Source organism: Lygodium microphyllum, chromosome 16 (genome assembly GCF_053477565.2).
Source record: "Lygodium microphyllum isolate KBCC chromosome 16, Lygodium_microphyllum_v1.1.10, whole genome shotgun sequence".
NCBI lineage: Eukaryota > Viridiplantae > Streptophyta > Polypodiopsida > Schizaeales > Lygodiaceae > Lygodium > Lygodium microphyllum.
Genome location: NC_141150.1, coordinates 59,762,099 through 59,785,756, shown reverse-complemented (window position 1 = coordinate 59,785,756; position 23,658 = coordinate 59,762,099). Strand labels below are relative to the sequence as shown.

General features: G+C 41.1%; 1 protein-coding gene across 2 annotated transcripts in view; it reads left to right on the top strand.

Moving 5' to 3' along the window:
* The window catches only part of LOC148022883 (lipid droplet phospholipase 1-like), a 38,163-nt gene extending 15,855 nt beyond the window's left edge, over positions 1–22,308 (top strand). The window contains exons 2-10 of one of the 2 annotated variants that reach the window (XM_087695826.1): positions 7,035–7,102; positions 7,200–7,270; positions 7,517–7,636; positions 7,885–8,048; positions 8,183–8,238; positions 8,335–8,387; positions 8,479–8,593; positions 21,437–21,534; positions 21,700–22,308. In XM_087695826.1, the coding sequence (XP_087551952.1) occupies positions 7,035–7,102; positions 7,200–7,270; positions 7,517–7,636; positions 7,885–8,048; positions 8,183–8,238; positions 8,335–8,387; positions 8,479–8,593; positions 21,437–21,534; positions 21,700–21,771 (817 nt within the window). In that variant the 3' untranslated portion in view covers positions 21,772–22,308. Of the gene's footprint in view, positions 1–7,034; positions 7,103–7,199; positions 7,271–7,387; positions 7,637–7,884; positions 8,049–8,182; positions 8,239–8,334; positions 8,388–8,478; positions 8,594–21,436; positions 21,535–21,699 lie in introns of both variants that reach the window. The other variant, XM_087695825.1, reaches the window with a different exon arrangement.
* The last annotated feature ends 1,350 nt before the right edge of the window (positions 22,309–23,658 follow it).

The window sequence follows — 23,658 nt, the reverse complement described above, 5'->3', positions numbered from 1 at the left end:
AGGGGTATTGGATAGTGAAGGAAATTGGAGCCAAATCTTAGTGTGCTTCATCCAAGTTTAATAGAAGCTAAAGAAATACTGCAAGGGGTGCTAGTTTTGAGGCTGACATGTCCAAGATTGATTAGTAACATTCATATTTCACATTATGTTGATTTTATGCTTCTTGTAATTAGTGCTTAAACATGTTATTTACCACCCTATCTGAGAAGAAAGGTTGCTTTCAACAGCAAGCTCTATGGACTAGCTGCACCAGAAAATAGGTATGCTGAGGTGAAAAATGCAAGGCAGCAAGTTGCTAGGAGATGACAACAGCAGGATGATCTCTAGGAATTTTAGTGGTTCAACACCCCTTCTTAGGTCCAAAAAGGTCCTAAGATGGAGAAAAAGTCACTTCTTTTCCTCCTTTTACCCAAAAGTTCCCACCCCAAAGAAACCAAGGCATTGGGGCAATGATGATTTAGGCTCTAGCAAGCCTCTTTGCATTTTTGAAATGCTGTTCTCATGCGATCTTGAATTCTGTTCAAATTTGCAGTTTGGACTGGTTCACTGTCTGCATTATTGTTGTTGTGCCAGTTAGATGCTCCCTGAGAATGACATTTCTGCTAGGATTAGGCCCTCTTAAGACTTGAAACTGAGACAACTCTTGCTGCAGCTCTTATTCTCCCTGAGCATTGCAGTCAATAGGCTAAGACTAGCTTGAATATTGTCTTTGTTGCATTTGCATTGAACTGCCAATTAGTTGTTTGTTTATGCATGTGCATTCCTGACACAGTGCTGGTTGGCAAGGGAGCTTGGGACATTCTGCTGCATGCATAAATTTTGAGAACACAAGTAGCTTCTATGTCTCCTTGTTCAATATATCACTTTGATATGAATACATATGTGGAAGTTGTTGAGCTAAAATACACTTTACAGTTGATTAGGATTTTTAAACAGCCCCAAAACACATTGAATTAATGAAAAACACAAATTTGGTGCGTGGTTCGAGAGAGTTTTAGTGATCCCCAAAACCCTTTTTGGGGCACCCTTCAACATCTATAAATAGATAGGCTGCCCACCCTTCAGTGTCATTCTTTTAGTGCAAATTGCAGCCATCAGTCTTCACCCATGTGGTGGTCTATCCTTCGCGACTGCTACCACTCCATTAGCCCTTGTAATGCCTGGTGTCTTTCTTCTTGGTTGTCGCCCATTGTCTGGTGCCCTTTTTCTTGCTATGATCGCCAGTACATAGTCTGTCTCCTCCAGATTGCATTTTGTGTTTATGGTTTAAGTTTTGCCTGTCTCTATTTGAGTCTTAGTCGTATATGTTGTGTTTCCTTGGTGTAAATTTTAATGTATCTTCAAATGGTATCAGAGCCGATGCTCTTCTAAAGAGTATCCTGTGGTGATTGTGAAGACTAGTCTTTGTGCGGGACTCACACGTGACTCCATTCTGAGGAGGAGGTAGACACATCTTCACCTTTACCGTATTCTTCTTCTTGTTTTGGTCATGTTACAAACGAAGAGTTTGAGGAGTATTTGTGCATCACGTATAGCTCGGTTTACATGTCTCCAACAAGTGCTACTACTCCGTTTGGACCGATTGGTGAGACTGACCACCTCTCTAATCTTGGAGGGACCATGACATTCAGCGTGTCTGGTGATCCATCTCCTTTATCTCAACCAGGCCTTATTTTAGGTTCGTATAACCTTGTTGAGTCGTAGGAGCCAAAACCCTCTCCTGTTTTTTCTTTTGCTGTGCAGGATCCAGATTATTTTTAGTATGTTAACTTTAATAGAGGAGGCTCTCGAAGCAGATATTCTTTATTAGGTATATCTCTACCATTTGTTTCATTTGAGCAAGTAAACCATACTTCTCAGCTCCCTTTCATCCCACCACTGTTTTCTCCACATTTTGATCTACTCTTATCTTTATTTCAAAACATTCCATTTCTACTCAAAGCACACTAGGGGTTGAATCTTCCATCTTCGCTCCTAACACTCTCTTTCTTCATCCCACCATCTACCTATCCTCCATTCACTTCACCTCTTGGTGCATCACTAGGGGGGGATGCCACTCTTTAACACAATATCTTCCATATATTCCTACTTTACCATATTCTTTCACTCTGGGATGGTTTTGATGGGCATTCTCCACATGACCTTTCAGACGCAAGGGTATCCATCCTCTACTTATGGATTGCTGTTGCATATCCCTTGGGTCACTCCGTAGTGATTTCCATCTTTTGGTCCACGTGTCCCTATTTCTCCACCTTGGGCTTCACAGACGGTTACCATGGCCATACTGAGTCCGCCCTTGCCTACATTTGGATCCATTGTGAACTTCTTGTATGCATGGTGGGCACCTTGGGATTTTTTCCCAAGTGTACTCTGCTCCTGTACCATATTCTCCCTATTCACCCTACCCCTATTATACACCTCCATCTCCTAGCACTATAACTCCTGTTACAATGGCAAAAAATTCATTTATGGATAAGACTCGTTTTAATGGGTCAAATTTCACCACGTGGTCGAACTTCATGCAACAAGTGCTTGAATCTTAGATTCTTTGGGATCTCATCATTGGTACCGCCAGACCCTCGATTAACTTCAAATCCATTTGTCGATGGAGAGCTCGCAATGCCACAACCAATGTTTGCAGGGATTGCTTCCTGAGTTCCACTCTCAATTATAGTATTTTTTCCTTGGATTTGAGCGTTGGAGTCATCTCATTGACCACTATGCGGCTCGAGATCTCACTCGACGTATCAATCTCAATTTTGACCTTTAGGAGTTTTCCATTAAGGAAGGGGATGATCTGAAAGTCAAGTTAGCCGAATGTCGACGGTTACTCACTGAGTTTGCCACTAGTAGCTTCCTGAAGTCACATTCTTCTTGAACAAGTTGCTTAACAGATACTTTCATTTTATCCAACACATTATCTCACTACCTAGATTGCCAACCTTCTAAGAGTTTGAGTGCTAGTTCTTGTGTTACGCAAGTCTGCATGATCAAGTCAATAAGAAGTTCTTCACACACATCCATTTAGAGAGGCGAGGGTTGGTTGCCTCTTCTTTGGGAGCAAAAACCACTAGTGGCAAGAACTTGCTAGATGGGAAGGCAAGCCAAAACAAGGGTGATACCACTTTCTCTGAGGGAATAAAAAGAAACATGACCCCTTCGGCAGCAAATTCCTAAGAAAAATAGGTTTTGCACACACTGCTAGAGGTCGGGCCATGTGGATGAGGAGTGTAGTATCAAGGCCCAGGGTCTTCATCCTGGAAAATCACCATAGATTGCTATGACTATCTCCACTCTGGCTGGCTAATCTAGGGCAATGCCTCTCACTACTGCACCATCTGTTCCATTTTCCTCAGCGGCTACTAGATATGTGGCACGTGAATAGCCTCAACAGCCTATCTCCTTTACTACTCCTAAAGGATTAGCTGATTGGTCTGCTAGTGACTCACTTATTGCACTTTACGCATCGATTCTTAGGGCATCCACTCCACCTTCTAGAACCCCTTCCCCACCTTGCCGTACGTGATGGTAGCCACACACAACCTTTCTCTTTTTAGACTTCTGCTACATACTTACATACTCATTGCATTGCACTTAGCTTTGCTTTCTTTTATTTTCAGTTTTGTTTTTCGGAGCATTCGACTATTGACCTTTGTGCTTGCAGATTTTAATCTCTTTTGTAGGGTTTTGTATTTAAGTGTAGGGCTAAGATGTAGGTTTGCACTAGTCCTTCCTGAGCTAGAGACAGGAGCTGTGTGCCATTCGTTTCATGGTTTCATTTACTTGGAGTTTCGTTGTTCTACCAACATGGAGACTTCCTCTCTCGAGGTGGATCATGCAACATCTCTCTTGATGCTATCATAGTGGTGACTTTTATCCTTGGTCTTCCAATAGGGATGCTTCATCATCTTTGTCCACATGGTTCTCAGCATCACATGAAGATCGACATCCTCAAGCTTCTCTTTCTTCTTCGGCATCGACATCTAGGTTGAGAGGGTGTGTCTACCCTTCTTGGTATTCTATAGGTTTTAGCACTTGTCTTCCACATCGATCTTCTCCCTTGTTGTACCTTCCCCTATGGATTGCATGATTTCATCATCTTTGTACTAGGGCGCTTGGGCAAGTGAACAATCTTCCCACGAGGGACACTATCCAAGTGGCACCTGCTGCACGAGCATTCTTCAGCATGTAGCATACTATGCATGCCATTGTGCAAAGCAATACTAGATGGATCCTAAGTTGTTTCCATTGGCAAATTACACCACAATCCTTCTTTCCATGATACTTCATCACCTTTTCCTTGTCATCAACATCCTCAAATGGTTGGGTAAGCTTGTATTGTTTTGTGATGTGTTGGATGTACCATCCCTAGTCATGTCTTCTGGGTCATTGTTACTTAATTGGCTGCCACTCCTAAAATTAACTTTCCACACAAAAAAGTAAAAAAAAAGTTCAGTGTGGTTCTATCTACCTTTGCAGGGCTTGGTAGGCCACTCGGTAGCCAGCGTGTATCTCTTTGTCCAATGCCTTGTCCTCTCTAGGGTGACTACTTGGACTCCCTTGGTAAGATAACCATTGCCTCTATAGTCTTGGTAGGCCACTAGGTAATCGACGTGCACCCTTTGTCTGATGCCTTGGCTGCTTTGGGGTGGGACTCCTTGGGGTAAACATTGCCCGCCTTCCCTTTTAGGCTCAGTTTTGGGCTTGAGAGGAGGTGTTGAGCTAAAACACACTTTATAGCTGATTGGTATTTTTAAATAGCCCAAAACACATTGAATTAATGAAAAACTCAAATATAAAGTGCAATTCGAGAGAGTTTTAGTGATCCCCAAGAACCCTAATTCTTGGGGCACGCTTCAATATCTATAAATAGATAGGTTGCCCACCATTCAGCCTTATTCTTTCAATGCAGATTTCAACCATCAGCCTTATTCTTTCAGTGCAGATTTCAACCATCAGCCTTCACCCACATGGCAGTTTATCTTTCGCGACTGTTGCCACTCCTCCATCAACCCTTGCAGTGCCTGGTGCCATCCTCCTTGGTTGTCACCCAACCTTTTCCCTATTGTGTTTGGACTCTTTTGCCATTGCTAGCACACACTTCGTCTCCTGCAGATTGCGTTTTGTGTTTAGGGTTTGAATTTTGCTCGTCTCTATTTGAGTCTTTGTGTTTCAGTCTTGGTTGTACATGTTGTGTTTCCTCAGTGCAAACCGTAGTATGTCTTCACAAAAGTATGGAAAAGAATGCACCACAAATGTATATATCGAGGAGATAATTGTAAAGCATTTGGGTTAAGCTACTATACCCTTATAGAATAATGATATGCAAAAGTGCTTGTGGTGGGTGTTAAGCTATAAAAGGTGCATTAGGCAGTAAACCTTCATTAGCTCATTAAACAACGCCGAAACTCAAATGCACTTAGTGTGTTTCAATGTCCCATAAGCAAACTCCCCCACTTTTGGTTGGTTCCATCTCTATAAATAGAGAGTGTGTTGGGTCACTTTCATCATCATGTGGCTGCCAACTCCATCACTGTTGTTACCCACTCTTCTCCAGCTGCTGTGGTGGACATCCTTTAGCTGCCCTTTTGTCTCTGGTGGATTGTGTTTGTCCCCAGCCAGCGGTCGCCAGTTTCAAGTTCTTGCAATGGCCATCCTCAATTGTCGCCTACCATTCTGGTGGTATCTCCTGGCTGCATTTTGCCCGATTGTTGTCGTCATCAGTTCCAACATCATCTCCAACCACTTTCAGCCTGCATTTCTATTGTTGCAATTGACTCCTCGCTGCCGGTCACTCTTTGCATCTGTCGGACAGCCTGTTCAACATCTTCAGCACCTAATTTGCCCTTTCTAGCTGCCGCCCTGCTGATATCCACTTGGGGGCCAGCAGCATTTTGGTTCAGCTCAGGCTCCGTTGCTGTCACCTTGCTCATGGTGGACCATCCTGCTCCAACTAGACTCCTACAGGCTGCATTTTTGTTGCCTGCTGATTCCTGCACCAGATTCAGCTTTGACTAGTGGTTTCTGGACATTGGATACGTCTCTAGTGGACAACATACTCCAGTACCTCCGTTAGTCCCACGAGAGCCATCGACTATTGGACACTTCTACCCTCGAACATTTTGTACACATTTATTCATTTATTCATTCATTAATTCAATACTCCTCATTCATTAAATTATCTTCATTCTTAAGTACTGTGTTTTTGCATTAGTGTTTGAGTTCACTTCCAGTTGTGATAATACATTTTGTGTTGTCGTTTGCAATTCCTAGCGTATCTCCATAGAGGGGCCCAAAATTTTAAAACAGTTCTTGTTTCTCTCATTTAAATTGTCTCCTTTCTTTCTCTAATCAAACATTGCTGCCTCTTCCACTCTCCTCCCTTGCCTCTTAATGATGTTATGTTTCAATTTCCCTCTTTGCACAACTTGCCGTTCAACTTGAGTGTCCATTTCCATTTCGCTCTTTGCACAACTTGCCGTTTGATTTCTATGTCTGTATCTATTCTGGACTTTCCCTCAACCTATACCTTCATGATACTAGACAAAATATGTGCAATTGATGACAAGGGCTATGATCTGCTGCATACAATGTATCAACGGGTGGGTTCCTTAAATATACTCGATGCCTCTCAAGTTGGGGACAACACTTGAGGCTTATGACTTCATGAAAAGACTTCTGCTTAGATTACGATATTGTAAAAAGGAACTATGTATGATTGATTGATAGGTTGACCCAAGCCATGTAATTTTGTGAAATGTATCTACATGATCCCCTAAAATGGTGCGCACATGACACTCAGATATGCGAAATATGCATCAGTATTAGTTAGAATACAATAGGCATGCATGCACAGGTAGCAAACATTCGTTGACAATGTAAATTGTATGAATATGCCATTTTGTTGGTAAGCCTTTTATAGAACTAACATTGATGTTTAGACTGTTTCTTGCAGCTAGAAGTTGTGTAACTACATAGCTAGATGTTTGATGAAACTTGATTATAAATCCATGCTTGGTTTGTATATTCTGTAGTGCCAGTAATTGGAAATTTGCAGCTGATCTGTTCAAGTCAAGATTCGGACGCGAGGTTTTGGTACATTGTAAGTTTATTGATAAATTTTCATATGTTCTTAGAACAGCCCAAAAGGTTTCTTGTAAATGTAAATTCCAGGTCATGAATGAAATACTTGCTTGCAGGCAGTGCTCGCAATGCAGCAACTTCGACATTTGATGGAGTTGACGTGATGGGGCACCGCCTTGCAGAGGAGGTTGAATTTTTAACCTTTTTACTGTGCGTGTAATTGGCTTTCAGCTCTTTAAACTTAGTCTATCTCACTATTCATATTTTGACCCTCATTATACTTACTTGAATTAGTTGAATTCAGGTAAGAGAAGTTATTGATGAGTCACCAGGATTGAAAAGGATTTCTTTTATTGCACATTCTTTGGGAGGTTTGGTTGCACGCTATGCAATTGGGCAGCTGTACACCCCTTCTGAACCCAGTTCTCCAAAGATTGAAGCAGATCAAGCAGATTGTGTGTCCAAATCACCCTGTGGAACAATTCTGGGTCTGGAGCCAATAAATTTTGTCACCATTGCAACACCACATCTTGGATCACGTGGAAATGGTCAGGTCAGTGCTTCTGATAAACAATGGAATCTTGTTGAGAAGTGTTGATCACTCTTGTATGAGAGAGGGTTGTGCTATTGCTGTTTATTCAAATGTTGATCAGTATTTCTGTATTGGTTTAGAGGAGGGACATAATGTTAATGATTATGAAAAATATATGTTTAGTAATAGTTTCTAGTTTGTTTAGAAGAGACAGGTGTCCCATGCATCGCTTTGTTAACATCATAATATGTACTTTTTAATGTATACAGCTTCCTTTTCTGTGCGGCTTTGCTTTTTTGGAGAAATTAGCTCTTCATAGTGCTCATTGGATTGTGGGAAGAACAGGCAAGCACCTGTTTCTTACTGATGGAAATAAATCTCGGGCTCCTCTCCTTCAGCGGATGGTTGTCGACTGCTCTGAAGGAAAGTTCATGTTAGCTGCTTGTCCTTTCCTCCCATCTTTTGTAAACACCAAGCAAAAGATAAGGAATCACATTTTTCAGGAAAATGAAGTTTGTGATTGATTTATAAGATTTCTGAATTCAGAGCTGAATGTACTCCAAACAGATCTGCATTGCATGCATTCCAGCGCCGGGTGGCGTATGCAAATGTGAACTACGATCGTATCCTGTACCTCTCTGAACTTGACTGCTGATGTGTAGGCATCATAACATGTGCTAGTTCTGTGCCTGAATTGTTTATCTTGACTTTCTAAAAAGACATGGTGGGTTGGCAGACGGCTACAATCCGGCGAGAATATGAATTACGAAAGGTACATGTAGCTTCTGCATGGATGATTTCTAGCATCAGAAGACATTCAGTTGACTTTGCTATTTATAATATTGGGTCATGAAGTGTTGCAGATCAACAAGGGGCCTTTGGACGTTAAGTATCCACATGTTATTCAAGTAGAAGACATCCCTGCTGAAGTGGATGATCCAAATGGAAATAAAAGGCCTGCATTAGATCCAATAGAAGGTAATTTTAGGCATTTTAGAAGCTCCTGACTGCTTTTCATAAGGTTCGGATCTGGCAGCTATCAACTGTGCTTTTGGAGAATTGTGCTCACCTAATCTTTGAAATTGTAGAATCTGGCTCATTCAAGTATTAACTAAAAATTCAACTACATGGCAGTAATCATGCCCTGACAACTCTCGCTTTGGGTTTGCGTGTGTGCCCATACACCAGGGGTGGGTGGGTTGGAGGGGGGTGTGTGTGTGTGTGTGTGTGTGTGGAGGGTCATGGATGAGGAGGCTGAAGCTGTTATGGTGGTTTGCTCTGAGGTTTCGAGGCTGAGAGCCGCATTTTCTTCATCGTCTTCTCCTGCTCTCTTCAACCATAACATAACTGGGGCCAGTTGTGGCCTGCTATACTGTAACCATCATCCTGAACTGCTGTGCATGTGATCTGCCCTATCAAAACACTTCTCTCCCAATGTTGCACCTGGTGTGATCTACAGGAATTCCTCTTTGCCTGCATGTGACTTGAGGAATTGTTTCTCTTCCTTATGCTTTTCTCTGTCTGCCAGACTCTGGCTTTAAAGGGTGATAGCAGCATTCTGCATTAGCAAACCGGTACCCGTACATAACCTGCGTTCGCCTTCTTGAATCTTCAGATGCTCTTCCTCTATCTTCGTTTGATAAAATGGTGGTTCAGAACCGGCAGATTGCTTCAGTCTTCTGCATGTTGTTTCAAGTGTGTTCTTGAATGAAGTTTGGTCCTTTACGAAAAATGCAAGGGCCTTGCATCCGTGAAAAGGTTACATATGGAGGATCATTCTGCTCAGCAATCTGCCCGTGATGCATGATATGTATATGATGCCCTTATGGAACTTTTTTAACATGGGGAAAATTGGGTGGATCCACCACCTGCTCATAAGTTGAAGATTGCTTTTTCAAGTATTTTCTCTCTTTTGAAGCATTTATCGGACATAGTGATCATCATCTTCTTTCTTGGAAAGGTGCCTGCTGTACAAGAAGTAGCGCATGCCCAAAAAGTCAATCTTGCACAATGTGGCTTTTTTGATGTGTTGCTTTCAATGCTTCCGGAAGCAGGCCATGTTGGAGAAATCTCTCCTTATGTTTGGATATAGGTTAGTACATATTTTGCCTTGGTTTCCAACCAAAGACTATAACAATGTCATATGACATAGATGTCCACTCTCCTCACTCTCCTCCTACAGTTGTGGTTATATTTGATGTTGACTCAATAAAGCACATCTACTATGCAGAATCCAATGTTGACAAGGGCAAAGCAAAGCAGAATGTGTTGATGGTTACCCCTCCCACAATGAGTAGCATTAGAAAAATCCAAGAGATAACTCAAAGGAAATTGTGCAAGATTTGCAAACTCCTAAAAAGACAGACTCAGTGTAAAGTTTGATTAGTATAGAAATCGTGGACACCAGCTCAAGTGGTGCCTTGGAAAAGTGCAAATTTTTCTCTGTCCTCTCAAATTTGGGCATCTTTGGAAGGAAGTGCCGGCTGGTCCAAACCCTTTTATGGATATTGGCCAGCTATCCTTTTCTCATGTTCAGAGGGATGAGATAAAGGCTATGCATGTTGTGTGACTTTTGCATCCTCTCTTGGGCATCTTGGGAAGTAAGTGATGGCTGGCCCAAACTCTTTTATGGATATTAATCAGCTATCCTCTTCTCATGCTTAAGAGGGATGCTGAGATAGAGGCTATGCATGTTGTGTGACTTTTTCCCTCTTTTGTACATATTCTATCAGTATACATATATTCTATCAGTATGCATTAATATGTTTTACTTATAAGGTAAGAGGTCTTTATGGTCCTGCTAAATGGAGATTAGTGTGGGACTACATCTCTTCAACTAGGCTGCATGTGGTTCTCTTACAAAAGCATACTCAGAATTTTGCCGGTCAACTGGGGCATTTTACGGGTTTTGACATTTTTAATACTGGCAGTTCATCCTGGCAGCACAATCTTTGCAACTGTTTTTGGCCTACAATGACCTGGGTGGTGGTTAGATTGTTGTGCATATGTGTCTTTTTGGCGAGACTTATGAGCTTGCAGCAATATATGCACCAAAAGCATCAGGTCAAAGGGCAAATATACTGGTACATAATGCACTTGTTCAGGGAGACTTCAATAATGCTCCTTTACAACATGATAACATCAGGCCGTTCTGATATGCTTGTTGAAAGAGCTAAAATGAATAGTCTTATGGGTGATGTTGATACATGGGATCCATGGAACTTTTGTACACTAGTCAATGAGGTTATATGAATGCACCCATTGTTTTCTCCCCCCTCTTGCCAATATCTACGGCACGTAAAATGTAAGTGTCAAGTGGACATGAGACAAGTATGTTGATGATGCCTCGCTTCTTACGATCACTGCATCTGTCGATGAGAATGGAGCAACCATATTTTATCCATGTGACCCGAATAGGATCAAGGGCTCTATCAATTCTATCCTTCTCTTCATCAATCTTTTTTGTCCTCATGTCGTTGTATGTGACACCGGTCCATCCTTCATATGGATCCATATTGGCAATGGCTTTATCATATTCTTTCATCGCTCTTGCTTAAGGATATCGAATACAAGATTGCACTCAATCACCGTGCGTGTAATTTCAATGTACGCAAGGTGTTGCCTTTCTCTAGGAAAGGCAATCGATCCAGCACATTGATCGGGAGCTTGAGAGAGAGAGGATTGTCTCTTCGGCGCCGCATGAGCCTCCACTCTTTGTCTTTTACCGGAGCCGGATTCGGATGTGGAGTCCCCCACCACCAATGGTAGAGGCCTCTCCCTCATTGGTTGAAGATACGCCCACATTTGATGCTTCCTCGTTAGTAGGCATAGGAGTTGGTGCTGATAAGCCACTTCCTCCTCTTGTGGATTCCCCTCTCATTACGGAGAGAATCTCCTCTGTGATGTTTTGAGGGATCTCCTTGCATGGAGCAACTTGCCCCCTAGTCTTGGAAAGAAGCCGAGTTGCACCTCTTGTATAGCGCATCCTGCAATACTTGCATGTTCAATGGTGGGAGTTGGACTTCTTTGTATCCCTCTCCACATGGATCGCATACAAATTGAAGGCCTCGTGCTTTTCACAAATCATGGTGCCAATGACGGATGAAGAGGCTTGAGAGAGAGAGAGAGAGAGAGAGAGAGAGAGAGGCTTTACGAAAAAAAGAGAGAGAGAGGCTCTCTTAGTACTGGAACCTTTTCACATGATGGCTTAGTGTCATCATGTATCTTGTAATCAAGTAAACTTGTACTTTTTTCGTAATTAATACAATTACCTTTTACGAAAAAAAAAAAGAGAGAGATGCTTAAGTCTTGACTCTTGAAACTTGAAAGTTGAAAGAGAGGGAGAGGCTCGAGGGTTGGGGTAAAGTTGAAAGAGCAAGAGTGAGAGAGAGGGGATGGGAGATGAGAATGGCAAATCACAAGTCAATTCAAGATCCAAGAGAGCAAGATGAGAATGGAAAATGCTTGTTAAATTGGTGTAGAAGCGTAGAGGAGAGGAGCACCTTTTGTAGATGAGAGAAGGATCAAATGGTCAAAGAGGGATCAACGGTCAAAGAGGGCTGCCAGTTGGATGGAATCCAAGGAGGGTTGGGAGAGGGGAGTGCATAGCTAGAAAAGGGGGTGAGATGAGGTATCCAAGGCTTTCCCCCCCAAACAAAAAGTGCCACGCAAGCGGATTGCGCTAGATTAAAGCGAAAGTGGAACGTGGGAGGATGCGTAGACGTGGTGGCCAAGATTGTTCTGTTTTTTCGTACGGATCCATACAAAAACGTACGGTACGATCAGTACTGTACGACGTATGGAGACAACTATGATGGTAAGCATGCTCAAACGTCACATAAGAAATCTCTTTCTCTAAATTCTTCACCCTTAGAGTTGGTACAATTGGATGCATATCAAATGCTAGGGTTATCTTTAGGGGGAAAGAAGTATTTCATTACTTTTGTTGATGATGCCACATGCAAAGTATGGGTTTATCCAATCCGTTGCAAAGAGACGAGACCTTGGATAAATTTAAAAAATTCTTGGCACTTGTTGAAAATCAGACCAGCAAGACATTAAAGTATCTTTGCTCTGACAATGGTGGGAAATATATGTCCAAAGACTTTCAGGAATTTGTGACAGCAAAGGGATTAAAAGGGAACTCACCGCCCCTCATAATCCACCTCAAAATGGTGTTGCAGAGTGTATGAACAGGACCATTCAAGACAAGGTCCATACAATGTTGTCACACTTTACCTCATGGATTTTGGGCAGAGGCTGTTATGACAGCCGTACACTTGATTAATCGATCATCAAATAGTCTTTTTGGGGGGGGGAGGGGGGGAGGGGAGAGAAGTCCCTCAAGAAGCATGGTCAGGAAAGCCATCTTCGTATGCTCACTTGAGAGTGTTTGGCTGCGAGGCATTTGTGCACATTTGCAAGGAAGAGCGTAGCAAATTTGAGCGAACGTCTTGTAAATGTATTTTTCTAGGATATGGTGATGAAGGTGAGATGGGGTATTGATAATGGGATCTTGAGAAAAGAAAAGTGATACATAGCAATGATGTTATCTTCCTGGAAGATCGCATGCACAAAGAGTCCAAAAAGACAGAGGAGGTCAGAAGGGTTGTATTCTCTTCTTAGAATGGTTTTATCAAACAAGAGATTTCTCTGGAAAGAAGAATTCTCTTCTTCTTCTTCATGCTCTGTTGCGTGTTGTATTAATTCACTCATCATCTGAGATTGTTTCTGTTTCAGATATTATGCATATTTTTGCATTATCTTCAGAAGAATAATCTGTCAAGTATTCTTCATATATTTGATTTAGGTTTGTATTTCTTTTCCTTTTAGGACACTCATTTGCGTAATGTTCTTTTTCTTGGCATAGCCAACATTTGCATTCCTTAGGTTTTTTATTTTTATTATCTCCCTGCTTTTTGAGGATTCTTCTATTTTTATATCTTTCCAAATTCTTATATGGAATTTTACGAGGATAAAATCACTTTTTCCTAAAATTATTTCTCTTATAATTTTTCCGTTGGTATGTTCTTGAAGAACCTATATCTCCGAAAATTAGTTTTTCACTATTTTGAGGGCAACATAATCCTGCCTTAATATGTTTGCTTATTATACGTTCTTGTTGTGCATTTCTGCACCATTGATTGATACAATATTGTGCATATCTGATTCTTGCACCTAGTGTATCGGTTTTTTCTTTGAGCCATGTTTTATAACCCCATGACAATCTTTGATTGTATGGATATGGCAATTTTGCAAAATATAACTCTTTTGCTTTACTTAAGCGTTCATCTCCTAGTCCTAAATAATAGTATTTGGAGAAAGCGCAAGTATATCCTTCAAATCCACACATTGTCTTGATGCGTAGTTGTTGAAGGTTATTATAAGCTTCATCTCGAAGAAGTTTCTGTTCTTCTTCTTTATGATGCTGCCATTCTTCTCCCTGAAATTCTCTTCGGATGGCTGCTTCAAATCTTTCTATTATTCTTTTATAGTTCTTATTGGCTCCTACAGCACTGATGGCTGCGTTACCAGTTTGAATGGTATTTCTCTCTTCATCAGTCAAGGCTTGCCACCAATGTGTGACATTTCCTTGAAAAGAAGTGATGATAAAAGATGGTACATCTTCTATCTCGATTTTCTTTGTTACTAAGGCATGATTCATGGATTTTACCCATGTTTCTATTGCCTTATCTATATCTTTTTTACAGTCAAGATCTAACCAAGTTCCACTGCTTGGTATTTCCGAAGGTTTTCATAGTTGTATTTCCAAGCATCTGCTGGATGCTTATATCTAGCAGAATTGTATCTGCTTGTAGATGCCCTAGAACTCATTGGTGTATATTGTTCTAGATTCTGTGGATACCTATCTGAAAGTATCTCTATTGCAGAGATAGCATCTCCAAGACTCATATTTTGAGTTAATTGAGAAATTAAGTCAGTTGGTGGAGCTGATGGTATAGGATTCATCTATGTGAATCTTTTTTCTGATTGAGTATCAGAATTTTGTAAAAAATTTTGTAAATCTTCCCCCCGATCTGAAAAGGGATATTCTTCTTCAGAAGACCAAATTTCAGTCATCTCTAAAGATGTCATCAAATTGTGGCATTCTTAAGAATTTATGTCTCATATAGTAATATCTATATAAAACAGGGTTTTCATTTATAGTTCCTTTAACTCTCTGAAGGGTCATCGGATCTATAAAAGCAAGAAGTGTCTTATCCAAATAAAGAGCATGATATCGAATAACAGCATATTAATTCATGCATTATTGGTACTGAAGGATCCCAGTAGGTTTGTACATCGTTTCCTTCTCTGTTGGTAAACCAACATTGAGAAACATAGTTTGATACAAGACCTTGTAGCCTAGCTATTTGTGCTTCGTTATCAACCATTTAGATTGATTTGAGCCTGATACATTTGTTTCGCCTTTTCTATAGCTTGACATTCATGATGTGAGAAGAAAAAACTGTGATCAAAATCAACATGGTGTCTGATTGCCCATGCTGCTTCTAACCAATATATATTTATGGCTATCAAGCCTGCTTGTATATTTGTCATGGTACTTATGTGTACAACATCATTGCCAAGTCGTCGAATGGTCATACTTCTTTCGATATCCCATTTGATCATGGCAACAGTTTCAGCCATATCAACGATCTCCATTATGTCAGTGATCGTCCAATAGCTTTAGTAGTTTTTGATCCTGAAATATCAGTTCCAAAAACTATATTTAAAGTATTTTCTATTTTGATTAGTCTATTTTCTATTGTTTCCAATTTGGACATTATGCTCATTTCTTGATGTAAGAAATGTTCCAATTGTTCTTTTGTTTGTATTTTTTCCAACAATTTTATCTTTGTTTCTATATCTACAATGCGTTCTTGTAAATCTTTTATTGTTTCATCTTTATTCTCATATTTCTTAGAATGTTCTATTCCAAAGGTTTTTATGAGATAAAGAGCAATCCAGTTTAACTGGTTATTTCCCCAAGTATTTGCATCATTGATGAGATCAAAGGGTTGAAATCTTCCAAACTGTGCACCTCTGAAGCGATAGCTTCTGGGTGGTAGTCTAGAGACTTCTATATTCTGAGATTGAATATTTATCTCAGGAAGTTCCATTAGGTACTACCTATTCCGGTTGTACCGCGTGTTTTATTGGATAGTATCATTTTATCAAGGATGTACTTGGCAGCAAGAGCATTGAGCTTGTCAAGGTACATATAGATGATAGCCTTGCAGACCTTCTCACGAAGGTCTTTCAACCAAGCGGTTTGCTCATTGCCACTAGATGATGGGGGTTGGATAGTATGTGTATTTCAGCTTTGTATGTACATAGACTTATCTGATTCTTTTCTCTACCTTCAAGCACGTTGCCTTTAGGTGGGAGGTTATTGGGAATAAAGGATCACCGTGCCTTTTACGGTGTTTAGGTGTAAACGCACCCCTACACTCTTGTACTTTATATATCATCTAAACCTAAAGTGGTACACCCCATCATTGTACCAAATACTGATTGTGTCGTACTCTCACTTCTTCAACTCACTCTTCTCTCTGCACTTAGTCTGTCTTGTACTCTGTCTCGATCCTAGCAAGTCTGCCATCACTTTTTTTTCTACTTGATTTGTGAAGTCTTTATGCGTAAGTACGAGGTACCGTATATGCCATAAACCTATAGGCATAGTAACCAAATTTACTATCCATTTAAAATGAAGAGAATGGATAAGTTGGATGCAACCCATCTCCATGCCTCATTGATGAATATGTTTGACAAGTAGCAAAGATTCCACAAAGTGAGAAATGTCTACATACATCACTTGCCACCAATAACTTTATTTAATTTTCTCAAAGGTACTCCATACCCTCTACGACTAGCCCAGAAGCTTTTGTATAATTCTCGCATAACTTGTACCTATGTGGCTAGATCTCCAAGAACTCGTAGTGGAGCTCTCCTCTTCTTCTTAACATGCTTCCATATATATCCATCCTTCAAGAAGAAACCATATATCCATCCTTCAAGAAGAAACCATATGCTTTTCTCTTGATCCTCTTGAATGTTGAGAAACCCTTCACTTGTAGTTTGCGTTTTGTGTTTTGCGTTTTACGTTTAGGGTTTCACAGTGGACAGCCCCAAAAAGGGGCTGGGTGCCCACAGTGGGGCACCACCCTAGACAGCCGGTGCCCTCCCTCCGAGCGCCACCTAGACAGTTTCTTGCCTATTTATAGGCTGTCTTTGTCACTCATTCTTTAAAGCTGATTCATTCAGTTTGTTACCTCTTCTCTTTAGCCTCTCCACTGTCCTCACACCCCTTCAAGAGTACATTGCGGTTCGTGGTTCGTGGTTGTCTTCATCATCTTCCTTGTGCTACGACACCCTTGTTCCCTTGTATCACATTCACTCCATGATTCAGATCTTCATCATTCCATTCATCAGAGTTTCTTCTCTCTTCTCTTTTCTTCTCAGTGTTTGCTGAGGTCACTTTGTGTTTCTCCTTATCTTGTTGGTACGTCGTCTTTTGACATGGTATCAGAGTTAGATTTGCTTAAACGGCAGTAAAGATCCTCCGCTCGAGTGAAGGCAAAGACCGGTGGCGGGTTCGGCATCCACTTCTCTTCTTGTTCTACTGCATTAATACCTTATCTGGCGGCTACTCTTCCGTGCACTTGCTATTTTCTGCCTACTTTTCAGCCTGCTAACTGTTGGCGGCTTCTCCCAGTTAGACGGCGGCTCCCCCCTACTGTTGGTGGCTCAGGCAGTCTCTTGGCGGCTGTTCTTTGCAACCTGATGCCTCTTTTTGATTTGCTGGAACTTGCATTTTTGGTTGGCAACTCCTCAGCCGGCGGCTCCTCCCTTCAGTTGGTGTCTCCACCATACTGTTGTACCTTGCGTTTTTTGGCTAGTAGTTGTGCCCAGTCTGTTGGCGGCTTGGCTTGGTTTGCTGGCGGCACTTCTTGACTATTCCAGCATCTACTTCTGTTGCTAAAAGTTGCGTTTGCAGAGTTGGTGGTTCTTCCAAGTTAGGCGGTAGCTACTCTTGACTACTGGATGCAACCTCTTACTGCTGGTAGCATTCTCCTCCCATTGGGAGTTCACTTCCAGGTCTTTCACTACCCTCCTATCCCTTGAGGTAGACATTGCAGTTCGTGCTTCGCATTGTCCTCTAGGCTCTCATCCCTTGAGGTGGACATTGCGGTTCATGGTTCGTGGGTGGTTGATCTTTTTCACCTCTTTCTTCTTCAGCAAGGCACACTGGTACCCATGGCTTCTTTACCAACAGATGACCAATCTACTGGGTGCTCCTATTGTGGCATCATTGGACACACCATGGATACTTGCCGACTTTAATCTTTGCTCGCCACCCCCCCAGAGTATATGCGTCTCCCACCGGCACTACCTGTGCCACCTCTCATTTCTGGGCCACAGAGATCGTTTTGCATTAGCAATTAGAGTACTATGCTCAAGGCAATAAGACGCATCCGATGTGCACTAAGTTTTTTCGAGCACATTGAGGATCGATTGGTGCTACGACCTCCTGGAGATCGTCGCAATACGAGTGGTAGTCTTCTCCCATCTATTTTTGGGTACAGTGGCTACCACGGCCCGCGGTTTTGCAATTCGACTGGTCCATCAAGAGACAGTGATTGTTTGATACCGTCTCCTTGTCAGTCCGTTCCTTCGAGAGACCATGGTTGCTCGATTCCTTCCTCTTCTTCAGCTTCTTAGTTCTCTCCATTAAGAAGCAAATATTGTTGCCCACTCATTGCTCACCTTGACCTCCACCCTTTTCCACCCTCACCTACTTAGGTTTGAGAGGCCACCTTTGGGAGTCCTTCACTACCCCAGATACCTTCTTCGGCATGACCGGTGGCACTTCTAACATCCTCAGACATTTTCGAGAAGAGTTTTGGGTTCTCCAGTGAACTCTGTCTACTGTTCTTTATTGCAAGTTACCTTTTAGGTGGAAATCTTGGATCTTAGGGATCCTCTACATCTTCTTTCTTCTCTTCTTCTTGCCTTGGTCACTTGGTCAGCATGGAGTCCACGTTTGAGATTGAGTACAGGCATATCCTTATGGTTCTCAGCACCACACAAAGTCCGACGTTCCTCCTATGCATTGCATGATTTCATCATCTTTGTACTAGGGCGCTTGGGCAAGTAAACAATTTCCCCACAAGGGACACTGTCCAAGTGGCACCTATTGCATGAGCATTCTTTAGCATGTATCAGTGTATCTCCACCTCCCTCTTCTCTTGTTCCCCTTTTTTGGCTTGAGAGGGGGTGTTGAGAAACCCTTCACTTGTAGTTTGCTTTTGTGTTTTGTGTTTTGTAGTGGACAGCCCCAAAAAGGGGCTGGGCACCCATAGTGGGGCACCACCCTAGACAATTGGCGCCCTCCCTCTGAGTGTCACCTAGACATTCTCTTGCCTATTTATAAGCTGTCTTTGTCACTCATTCTTTAAGGCTGATTCATTCAGTTCGTCACCTCTTCTCTCTAACCTCTCCACTGTCCTCACACCCCTTCAAGAGGACATTGCGGTTCGTGGTTCGTGGCTGTCTTATCATCTTCCTTGTGTTATGGCACCCTTGTTCCCTTGCATCACATTCACTCCATGATTCAGATCTTCATCATTCCATTCATCAGAGTTTCTTCTCTCTTCTCTTCTCTTCTTAGTGTTTGCCGAGTTCACTCTCTGTGTTCTTCCCCGCAAACCTTACTATCTCATTGGTACGTTGCCTTTTGACATTGAACTCCCCTCTTGACCATTCTTTCCTTTGGGAAAGAGTGCTGAGATATTGGTCTATTCTCTGCCATTCCCCTTCATATATCTCTTCCAAAAATACCTCCATAGTTGAAACATAACATCTACGATGTTTTCTTCCTATTGCACGTACTTTTTCCATGGCTGAAAACTTCTCCTTTGTTGTAGAGTTTCCTGCAATAGCAACATGCCTAGATAGTCTACATGCTGCTGTTCCAACATTTATGGTGGTTGTACCAACATTTAAGACACTTGTATTTGCATATATAGTAGCTGTACAATCAGCCCGTGGCAAGCTAAAATTAATCATAGCCAAAGTATAAATCCCCCATGGAATAAATAGCCTTGCTAGCAAAGGCTTTTGCAAACTCATCTATAATAGGCCTTGCACCTACATTTTTTATTGTGACCTTGTTGATTGGCTGCATATCATGTATAAACTGACATCCCCTATTCTTCTTTGGAAATGTATACTAGCGATTAGAGTATGGAGTTGAAAATGGATCCAAGATCTTCATCCTAATTTTGTCATTTAAGAGCTTCATCAGCTTAGGCAAGTTTGTGTGAGGCACAGGAATCGGTTTAAGATTTCATGGAACATGCAGCATTGTAAAGATCATCATTGGAGCCATAACAGTCGGATCCATGTAGCCAATTTCGGCTGGCTGAAATGCAAAAGCCTTTCCATGCTTTGCTAACATATGTATAAAACAATCCCTTTCTGCTAGCAAGAGAAACCCATTATATCCAACCTTCAGCACTTTCAATGTTTCTACAGTAAGTTTATACCCTACATTAGTTGGATCATGCAGACTTGGCTATTTAGACACTGTCTCATTCAGCCCAGCATTGTAAAGGCAAAGGCACGGGCTTAACCTTTTTGTCAACTGTTTTATATTTTGTTTATACCAGTTGTTCAGGTCTCTTTTGCAGCCTTTTACATTTCTGTTTCTAGCAAATTCACTTATGACATCAAACATCTCCAAAGTACATACATGAATGACATGTTTTTCAGACTCGTTTTCAGCATTAATTATTGCAATGATTTTAGCCAATGTGTCAGTAAAATTTGGCCTTGCAAATAGCCCCGGTATATAGTCATTTGCAGCCAAAATACCACATTTCTTTAACTCTTTTTCAGCCTGATGTACATAATCCTTTTTAGCTTTGCACATGGTTGCAATACTCTTGAATCTACTTGCACTGCTTGCTGTCCATTCCTGAAAACCAACCACAAAGACAATTTATAGAGGCAAAAGCATCTTCCAGGCAGCACTGTCATAGCCTCCATTTACAACGGTGCTATCTAAAAACCCTTGAATTCTCTAGCATTAGAAAGAACTAGATAATCTCTAACCGTATCTTGATCACGGGGATAATTGACACGTGCAGTTAAAAATTGAACTACCCTTCTGTCATCTTTACTTTGCACACGAGTATAAGAAGAGCAATCATCTATCACCTTGGTTTCCATCCTTGATTCTACAATGTATGGCTGCCCCAAGATAATTGGATAACTACATGAATCTTGCTTAAAGAAGTGATATTCATTTTGAACATCTCTAATAGTCTTCATTGGAACATTGGGGCATGCACCATAGAGCTCCTATCACGAGAATGTGAAATTTTAAGATGCTTTAATCTTACAGATAACAGTTGATTAAGTTATTAATCAAATGTGCAAGGTTGTTTAGCACTGGTGATAGTCATTGCAATTATTTCATGGTAATAGGCCAAGGACTTAGGATGCAGTAGGTGTCAAAGGCAAAAGTTGTGATAAGTTATGCCAGTTGGGCTTCGAGGGTCAGTTGGTGTCAGTTTTGACCTTAGGACAATTATTTGGCCAATAAGTGTTAGCGGTGACACCAGGGACTAGCATTAATTAATTAATTAACGCTAGTCTAAGGATCAACAGAGATTGGGGACCACTCCAGAACCACATCACTTGACATCTGTATTGGTTTTAAATCTGTTTCTTAAAGGTACTAATTCCTGGCGTGACCTTACAATGCTTCAATTGGAATGAGCCCTCCTTACTTACAAGTTCCTTTATTTGCAGAGGTAATGATAGCAGGACTGAGGCAAGTACCTTGGCAAAGAGTCGATGTGAGCTTTTCAGGCAGTGCTCAAAGACTCCTTGCACATAGTACAATCCAGGTATGGCATCTGGAATCTAAATACAACTTGTTGCAAAACTGGTGGTCATATGATTTTCCTTTGTTCCTTGTTGCATATCAATGATACTAATAATGAAACCACCTGCTGCTTGTATACATAAATTTTGTGCCCTCATGTGATTCTGTGCTGTGTCTGCTTGTTCAGGTGAAATATTTCTGTATGCATTCCGATGGAGCAGATGTTATAGCCCACATTCTTGACAATTTTGTATTATAGTGAGAACATGTTTCCTCTCTTGTGGCTTCAGAAGTTTTAACACAATGAGGCCAAAAAAGCTGTGCTTGGCAAGTAAAAAAAGTTCATTGTCATAGCCAATTCTTTATTGAGAAAAGAGCCCCATTCATTGATAGCATTGTAAAGAGGTTGACCTTGGCAATGCATTCATTGGTTATCACCTGGAAAGTATGCAAGCAGGGAGTTTGTGGATCCCCTTGAAGGCAATGAATAAGGTCATGGCAGGCGTGGAAGATGAGTCACATTGTCGTGGATCCATGGCAGAATTTGCTGTCTTAGCACAAGACTGTCAGGTAATCTATCACAAGACTGTTAGATTATCTATTTGGCTATTCATTGACCAAAATGAAGCCAGGTTATTTGGCTATACAGTCAGGTATCACAAGACTGTTAGATTGTCTATTTGGCTATTCATTGACCAAAATGAAGCCAGGCTATTTGGCTATACATTGAAGGGTTCCAGTAATATTGTAATTGTAAGTTGATGTAAAATGTATCTCAATGGGCCCTTTTCATCCACCTGGATTAGCTTGAGTTAGCAATATCTATTTTGTCTTGGAGACATAATACAAGTTCTTGTAAAGCTTTCATCTTGTACCATGTATGGTGGCTTGAAAATGTCGGTTTGAATCCTGATTTTAGAGGCAACATCTCATAGAGATGGTCGCAACATCTCATAGAGATGGTCACAACTCAAGCCCATTGCAGTGTTTTGATGAGGATTTCAAGTCTCCGAGTATCCTACACATGCAGAGTCCTGTGAAATAGATATTCAAACTCTTATGAGAATAAAGGTTTGCTCTGTGAAGTTTAGGCAAACCAAACTCATAGCCAAGCAAAGACTCAATGTGGAAATCTGCTAGACATAAAGAATAAAAATTCTAAAGGAGCATTTGCCAATTGGTTTCTAATGTCGAAGTGAGGTGAAGCTCAATGTGGAAATCTGCTAGACATACAGTTCTGAAGGAGCATTCGTCTATTGGTTTTAGATATTGATACTGGGGGGGAGCTAAAAATGTAGACTTATAATGTTGAAGTGAGGTGAAGCTCAATGTGGAAATGTGCTAGACACGAATAATAAAAGTTCTAAAGGAGCATTTATCGATTGGTTTTAGAGATTGATACTTACTAGAGGTGTATGCTTGGCCTTAACATTCTTTTGTTCTCACGGCTTAGTGTAATATTTGGTTTGCATGCCTTTATTTATTCTCCAAGAAGCTTAGGATCTAGCTTGTTTAGAGGAAATCCCTTCAAGCTCTTGAATGCATCTAACTTTGCAACATGGTTTCTTGTTAAATGAACTCATGCATATCCTTAAGGTATCCCTTCATGCTGTTGAATGCATGTAACTTTGCAAGATAGTTTCTTGTTTAATGAAACCCATGTGTATCCTTAACGTACATTTCAGAAGCTTTCAAAATTTTGATTGGAAGGAGTTGATTTATACAAGTGCATTTTAGTAGTCGTGCTTGGATTACCAACTATTGATACATCATAAAGTGTGGTCATGTGGTTCTACTATGCTAAGATGTTGCTTCATTCGGAAGCTTTGTCGATTGGTTGATTGCATAAGGCTCCTCTTAGTGAATGATAACCTAAAGGTGATCCAATCGAGCAAGTCCTTGCATACTTGCTTGTTTGAAGTACAACTTCAACTTGCATTACATTAGTTGAGTATACATCAAGGGTTGGAGCCTATGTGTTGTCATGGTAGATATTGAATCCTTGAATGGTTATTGTGCCTTTTTTTCTACCCTACACTCTTCTTGGCTTCCATCCTTAGAAACATCTCAGCCATTATGCTTGCATGAAATTGGTCCATGGCCTCTTGTGGGAGGTTAGTAGACCTCATGCGTATTATTTGTTCTT